The sequence below is a fragment of the Lampris incognitus genome, chromosome 16 (genome assembly GCF_029633865.1).
Source record: "Lampris incognitus isolate fLamInc1 chromosome 16, fLamInc1.hap2, whole genome shotgun sequence".
Lineage (NCBI taxonomy): Eukaryota > Metazoa > Chordata > Actinopteri > Lampriformes > Lampridae > Lampris > Lampris incognitus.
In genome coordinates this window covers 22,722,100-22,730,141 of record NC_079226.1, presented here as the reverse complement: position 1 = coordinate 22,730,141, position 8,042 = coordinate 22,722,100, and the positions used below count along the sequence as shown (strand labels likewise).

Below are 8,042 nucleotides of genomic sequence, written 5' to 3'. Positions count from 1 at the left end.
GCTCGGTCGTCACCAGCTGGTCCGCTCCATTGGCTCGCCCACCTCCATTGAGTCCCCTCCTCTATACCTTTGTCAATTTCTGCGCCCTTGTTGAAAACGCCTCGTTGTATCTCCCAGGCTTGTACAAGTTGGGGGGACATCGACTGTAAATTAGAGGCGAAGAAAGCTTGATTCCCCCCCCCCCCCCCGCTTGCGTCTCAGCCTGCTCGAGGTGAATGGAAAGAAAGAAAAAGGATACGTCCGTCACCTTTCAGCGCGGCCAGCCGTAGAGAGTGAGCGCTCATAAACGGCAGCGGTGAAATACCTAAGCGGCGTGCACCGTGGATCTGCGCTGGGAGCGAACCAGGGGAATGACATCAACGCTCCCAGATATGGTTTACTCACAAGACTCTGTCGAGTTGTGAACTTTGCCGGTGTATCCCTAAACTGTAGAACCGCGTGGATTAAGAAAATAGCTTCGTTTTGTTTTTTCCTTTTTCAAAAGGGAGGGGATAATTATGCCGGACCAAATTACGGTTTCAGAGTTCGTGGCTGAGACTAATGAAGATTACAAAGCGCCGACTGCTTCCAACTTCACCACCAGAATGTCCCACTGTAGGAATACCGTGGCTGCTTTGGAGGAGGTGAGTGCCTCTTGCCCAATGTGTTTGTCACATTTGGCGTCAAGCTCAGCCTAAAGCATTATTCATCAAGTCTGTAACGCCGTTTCCTGAAATGCCACGGAAATCTTCCAGAAGGCGCAAAGTTGCATCTCCATGGGGCATTTTGTGGATCGTGGGGCAGAGCACACGCATTCACCATTATTAAGAAGTCCGTACGTCTGCGAATTGGAAATTGGGGAGGATTTATGAGCGGTTTTCTTAATTTGCACGCGGCATCGATCGCAGTTTATCTTTTTACGATGAAATGGGACGGAACTAAACGTAGCCTAAAGCATCGAGTCTCTGCGTCGCCTGATTCTAAACTGGAGGGTGCAGATGGAAACGCTGAATACACTTGACCCAGTTTGCACCTGCATCATAGGTTGGATAGGAGGTGTTTGTAGTCTCTCCCTAACTCGCAGGTCATTATCAGGAAGAACGCTTCCGCTTTGTTCCCTGGGAGAACCCACTACTGCCTCCCACCTTTGCCCCCCCCCTCCGCCCCTCGTTATAGTTTCCCTACTTTGTGTGCTCTACAGCAGAGCCTCGCCCAGCTTGGTGGTAAAAATAGAATTTCCCACATGAGTAGCTTTGTGTGCGTGCGTGCGCGTGCGCGCGTGTCTGAATGTAAGGGTATGGAGGCAGACAATAGGTCACATTAATGTGCGATGACGTTTAGCAGTACTATTACTGGTGGCCTCTATCAAGTATAGATTTGAATACTGGCGCGTAATTGCTGAATTGTATTCTTGGCAACATTTCCTCACCTTCCAAGTTTTGAATAACTTTGACTTGTCATGCAAATAGAGCGATGCCTAGAATAATTTGCTTTGCTCAGCCGTGCTTTGTCTCTTCAAAGGTGCGTCTTGAATCGGGAGCGTGTGATGTGATGAGAGGAGGCTGAGGGCATCTTGTCGAACGTCGGTTTTACTCAGCTAATCCACATCTTAATCTCAATGGCAGCTTTACCGGAAGCGCTCTGATCCCCCACCAACACCTTGGTCACTTTATTTTTAACATGTGGTTGTGGTGGATTGAGCCAGACAGCCAGACACGCACCTCTCATGTGCTTCACTCAGCATCAGCATCTGACACCGAAGTGCATCCTGTAACAACCAGTCCATTAGTGCTGGTGTAAAAAAAAAGCATTTATGCTTCAATAAAGACTAATTGGATTCATTCAGCACTGCTTAGAGTGGAATGTATTTTCGGTAGTCTGCTCAGTGTGGAAAGGGATTATGTGCAGGGATTTTTTTTTTAGGTTTTTTTTTTTATTACTGATGTGTAGCTTGTCATAGAGATTTGTGCCCTGCACTGTTGTTGTTTCAGGTTGACCTCCCCTTCACTCAGGCTCACAAACACAAGGCCTTATTGTTTGGACAACAAGACCTTGCTCACTTTGGTCTGTTTGACCAATTAAACGCTGCAGTGGATGGAGAACACTTCCACTTATTGTCTGCTGGCCTGCCTGGAATCTGAAACACACACATGCACACACACACACACGGAAATAAAGAGGTGAACTTTTTAACATGAGAATTGGACTCCTTAGATGCATTCTGAAAAAGATTTTGAGTACACGCCAAGGGAAGTAACACTCTAAGCAACACATGCTCACTTTTTAATAGAAGCCCCCCCCCCAAAAAATCATTATTCATCCTCATTCACAGCATCTGCAGATTAACGTAAGGAGTAAAAAGGTCATAATGTGTTGTGCTGAATCTGTGCATCTAGAATAGCTGGTTGTTGTTGTTATCGAAGCACTAACTCAGTTTATACTCTTCATCTGATATTTGAAGAGAGGATGACTGAAGCACAGCATTTTGTAATACTTTAATATTTAGTATAATTCTGAATTGACTCTCATGTTTCTTTCTTTAAAAGCAACTCTGGTTGCTTTTAAAGATGACCATTATTTTTCTCAGAGCTTCCACTTCCTCTCAACTTGTGAGGCTTTGTGGTTAGATCATCTACTTAATGTCAATACCAGATAGACAGTCTGTGTGGGTACATGTCGATGAGCACAGAGACAAATTTGTTGGAGGGTGTGATTAGTGTGAAAATCTGCCGTCCCAGATGGCCTAAGTCTGACTTGGTGATTCGAGCAAATAAGATATAAATTCTGGCATGGCTGATAGACTTTAAAGACCCTCCAAAGTGTGTTGACCTCTGTGCCTGGTCCCTTCATTGCAAGCCTGTAAGTCCATTACAGGGTAGAAGCCTGAACCACTCAGAAGTTTTAAATGGACACAGATTGTCGAGTGATTATTTCTACCTAAACTTAATTGCATCTGACATAACCTTGATTAGGCTTTGTTTTGTTTTGTCGAATGAATGGGTTTTAATGTCCCACAGACAAGACAGGCTTTTAAAAGCCACTTAGAGTACTTAGAGGTAGGTGTGTGTGTGTGTGTGTGTGTGTGTGTGTGTGTGTGTGTGTGTGTGTGTGTGTGTGTGTGTGTGTGTGTGTGTGTGTGTGTGTGTGTGTGTGTGTCCTCTTAAACTACTGCTATGAAAACCAGTTTATCCAGTAAGAGGATGTTTGGCTTTTGTGTCATGACCCCCTACTGCCTTCTTGTAAAACATGTCTACTCTGTGCTTTTGTTCTTAACACATTCAGCTGTCTTTATTAGGCTTACAGTCCACACTAATCTTGCCATGCACATGACAAAAGGTTAGGTAGTAGGTCCAAGCCTCTCAAAGCAAGTTGATAGGGCTGTGTTTTGGTGTTCTTCCAATGCTAAACCTTTATGCTGCATTATGATCTTGGTTAAAGTATTTCTGTCCTTTTTGTCTCATGAAAGAACATCTTTAGAGGATGCCCTAGGATATCTTATGTCTGCCAAAGGCTATAACTGGCACAGATTCTCATCATCGTGGCTCTGCCTTATCCATTGCTGAGACAAGGACAGGTACAAGGAGAGGGATGGGCGCTCTAAAAATGATCTAAATCAGTAGACCTCTCCTTGATCAGTCCAGCTCAGGTATGTCTAAAGGGGTGTGACTGTGAGGTGTTTATATCTCGGTGAGAGTGGTTCATTCTCTCTCTCGCTCTTACTGTCATGCTTGCACGCCTGCTCTCTAAAGGTCTGCTGTTTGTTGACGGCCCTCTTTCCAGTGGTGTTCAGGGTCACAGTTGTTTAATAATTGGGAGAATGGACCAGATTTTGGAATCGTTGCATATAACTGCAATAGTACACCCAAGTGTCAAGCATGGTTGCATATGTTTGGAAGAAAGCCACTTAATTTTTGTCATTGTACAGGTTACAATGAAAATTGTTCTCTGCATTTAACCCATCCTATTGTATAGGAGCAGTGGGCAGCTGCAGCGCCCGGGGGCCAACTCCAGTTCTTTTTTCCATTGCTTAGGTCAGGGGCAAAGACATGACACCCTAACATGCATGCCTTTTTGATGGTGGGAGTAAACCAGAGCGCCCGGAGGAAGAAAACCCATGCAGACACGGGGAGAACATGCAAACTCCACACAGAAAGGACCTGGGACGGCCTGGGGTTCGAACCCAGGATCTTCTTGCTGTGAGGCAACTGTGCTAACCACGGCCACCATGCCACCCATTGAAGCTCCATTGACTCACACAAGTAGTCCACAGTAGATTGTTCTCTAGTTTGGCGTGTCTTGCTTACTAACTGTGAACAACCACAGCTGCACAGTATTCATCACAAAATTTTTTGTGTCATTGTTCTAGTTCAATCTGTTAGTGGCATCACACAATAACTGTCTAAAACTAATATTTTTATCATCACATCTATTGTGAATCTGACCGTTGCTTTAGAGGTAGAAGTTTTTACTTGTAATGTAGTATTGGACATTCTGTGTTTTCCATATGCTACTATTCCTCTCTAGTTTCCAGCCCTTATAGGCCATGAACGATGCTCAACACTCAGTGTTCCTTAGCAAGCCTCCCTCTTTGATCAAGAAACAATATGGGACTCTGGGCTTTGGTGAGGCCTCATATAATCATACACAGTACTTCGCCACTAGTAGACCTAGCATCCTATACAGAGAACAGAATCCTTACATTGTGTATAGCCTCCCCAGAAAACCACCCACCAGCTCTCACCCCCCAGCAACTGTCCCACTACCCAGTCTGTTCATTTTTCCCTGATGAACAGCATTTATTTATAGACGAACTTGGCTCTTCACGGGTCATTTTTGACCGGTTGACTTGGTCTCCAGGCTAGAGCTATTCTTCTTCCATCTGGCTATTATTTCATCTGATGGAGGTCCATCCCGTTGGTATGTCAGCTATGTGCCGCTAAGGCCTGTTGTTGGACTGCTCAATGCTGTGTAGAGATTACAGGGGAGTCCCGGGGGAAATGGCGCTTGCATTCCTGGCATCCAGTGGCAACTGTTGGTATAGGCTATACCTGCTGCACCAGTCCCCGTCTGGTTCTCAGGGACTGCTTGTACTCTCTCTGGCTCTGGTTCACAATGAGCGTGTGAATGCTGTCGTGGGTTGTTGGTGAATCTTGAGAAATTCAAAATGAGCTTAACTGTTCAAGAGAAGCTTTTTGTGTATTTAGCATCTCATTTCCTTTTTGTCTTGTTGACCCTCCAGTGCTGTTTTAACCATGAAAACTGACACGACCTCTTATCACCTGTGTGCTCAAGATGATTTTATCTCCAACTGCTCTGGTGCTTGTTGTGAAAAACAGTTGTTCTCAAAGCCAGTTTGTGGTAAAGAGTCATTTAGGATGTAGTGATTTATGGCTAAAGTGTTAATTTCCAAAGGCAAGTGTGCTCTCGTTACTCTTCTTCATGTGTCAGTCTGTCAGCATGTGTTGATGCTGGAGTTATTCCCAGGCCAAAGGACAGGCCTGGCCTGCCTCAGCCCAGATTCCTCCCCCCAATTCCAAGCATGGTTGGCGGGAATGGCCACAGCTTCACCAGGGTAACAGCTGCCACCGAACAGGTGGCCTTGACGAAAGTTTTAACAAGGCTTTAGAGACCAGGATTAATGATGCAGGGGCAATCCATAACCAATGACCTTAGAGACGCAAGGATGAGTCTGCATACAATCGTGCATGGACGCATGCATGCATATTTGGCCTAAATGAGCAGCCCAGACTTATAGCCATTCTGGCCAGTCTACAGAATACCTTCTAAGAAGCTTAATACTTAATCGAAATGGGATTTCTGGCAGGATCAGCACTGTCCTATCTCCTCCCTTCACCCTCACTTTACAGTCTGTTCCCACTCTTAAGTTCCCTCCACTATAACCCCTTACTATATCAAATACATCAGAGAATTAAACCACATACATCACAGCTAATGCAACTGCATCCCCACTTCTGAATCTTGTAGCAGAAAAAAAAATTCTGGTAATCTTTCATGATATTTTTCCTTCCTGTAGCTGCTGCAGATGCCTTTACTTGTGAGAAGGCTACATTAATGCCTGATGGTATCATCTCCAAATTTAGGCTTTTGGGGTTTTAAAATGTCTGATTCAGCTGCATAACCAGTGCAACCAATGTAAAAAAAAATATGCAAAGCCCTTCTCTGCCATTTCCTCTCTGAGGGGCGGTTATCCTATTGTTTCCCTATGGGATGTTTTTATTTGAATAGACTGGTGTCTCTCCAGCCTCCGGGGCCTAGTAGGGCAGTTTGTAAGTTATCATCCAGAGACAGGCTCTCTCCAGACTTTTCCTTATGCCACAGCAGCCCTCCCCATGGGTCTACCGAAGGGCAGAGGTCATGGTCCCGTCCCAATCGATCCAAAGCCATGGTCTTCCTCTCTCTGCTGGTAACTGTTTAGATGGGATATGAGTTGTGACTTACTTTCACACACCACCCATCCCCGCTGTGTGTATGTGTGTGTGGGAGAAGGTGATTGATTTGGGATTGGGCATCAGGGATGCATTGTCAGACTTGGTGAGTTGGAATTTTTTTAATGGGGCGGGGGTCACTGGTGCAAATGCAACTCTCGAGCCAAGCCTGGTGATGGGGTTGAGGTTAAAGGGGAGAGTGGCTGCTGTTTGTCCTGCACTGAGAGAGAGAGGGGGAGTGGACACTGGAGACAGAGGTGGGGGGGGGGGTGGACACTGGAGACAGAGGCATAAAGGGAAACCTAAAAGGAATTCCTATCTGTCAGAAGGCTCTGGCCCAGATTTCTAGCGACAACTCCTGTTGATGCCTATTGTTCCCAGGCTTGCCTGGCCTCTTCATTAATGAACTCCACCATTGATTTGTAGTCCTGGCCACTCTGTTCTGCAGTGGTGGGGGTGTGGGGTGGAGGTGGGGGGATCCTTGTAATGTCCTGCTGTCACTTTCACTCAATGAGAAAACCACTCTGGCCTTTTTTCTTCAGAAGCTGTTTTTAAAATGTGTACTTTCAAGGCTCTCAAACGGCGCTTAACTCAGATTGCTGATGGCTTAGATCTAGACTTAATCTGTCAATTGGGACCAAACTTGATCAAATGCTTGCTGTAAATGGATGGATGAGTTGAGGCTTTGTTTATTGCTCAAGTTGATTCAGGGTATTGATACTGTTTGATCATCCAATTTCAATATTCCCTAGCCACTCAATAATCTGAGATAACATTGTTCTATCGGTAGAAAGGACAGCCAGGCCCCTTGGAGAGCCGGGCGCTAAAAGGCCATTATTTTCATGTAGACTCTTATTTGGCAGCACGAAAGATACAGTGAGATTCTACATGACAGTGGCTCTTACTTTTACCCCATCTGAATGTTTTATGTGTGTGGAGGCTTTAAAAAGGGTTCTCCAGAGCCATAAAGCCTCACCAAAGAGTATCCCTGTCCTAGAGAGAGCGTTTTTAATGTCGAATCCTACGAAGTCATCAAGGATCCCCAAGCACTTCAAAAGGACCAGCTCAAGTGGAGGTCTTTCTTACTGCGACTGAAGTGCGCACACATGTAACCTCAGACATGCATACTCACTTGCACACAACCAATCTTTCTGCAAGTCGATCTTATCCCGTTGACAGTGGGTCATTCTCCGTCTGTGTCCCTGCCATTCCCATATTGTTTAGATCTGTACGGTAACCGTAGCACAGTTTTCCCCACGGCCTCACTACTTTTTAAGTGATTAAGTTTGTGTCGGATCCAGAGACGAACCAAAAGGTGAGGTCAGAAGTGGGGTCTTTTTTTCCTTTTCGAAGCACAGCACATTTGGCCCTCATTTCCCGGCCCCTCCCAGAAGTTTGGTCTTCATTAGTCCCCTGCTAGTTTTATAAACTTCATTTAAAACTCCCCTCAAATTGAGGCACACCAAAGCAGTTTTAAAAAAGGCGCCTTCATGTCTCTGCTGTAACAAAAAGCACTACCAAGTCTGCAATGTGTTTAATTAAAGGATAACGTTCCTCAGTGTCCTCGCTACTTTTAACCCACTTGAGAGTTTGTTTTTGCAGGAAGCTTAAGAAGCA

At 45.4% G+C, this 8,042-nt stretch overlaps 1 protein-coding gene across 1 annotated transcript in view; it reads left to right on the top strand.

The window, feature by feature from the left end:
• Positions 1–222: 222 nt before the first annotated feature.
• The window catches only part of asap2a (ArfGAP with SH3 domain, ankyrin repeat and PH domain 2a), an 80,307-nt gene continuing 72,487 nt past the window's right edge, over positions 223–8,042 (top strand). The window contains exon 1 of the mRNA XM_056295337.1: positions 223–623. Coding sequence (XP_056151312.1) covers positions 498–623 — 126 coding nt within the window. The 5' untranslated portion in view covers positions 223–497. The remainder of the gene's footprint in view (positions 624–8,042) is intronic.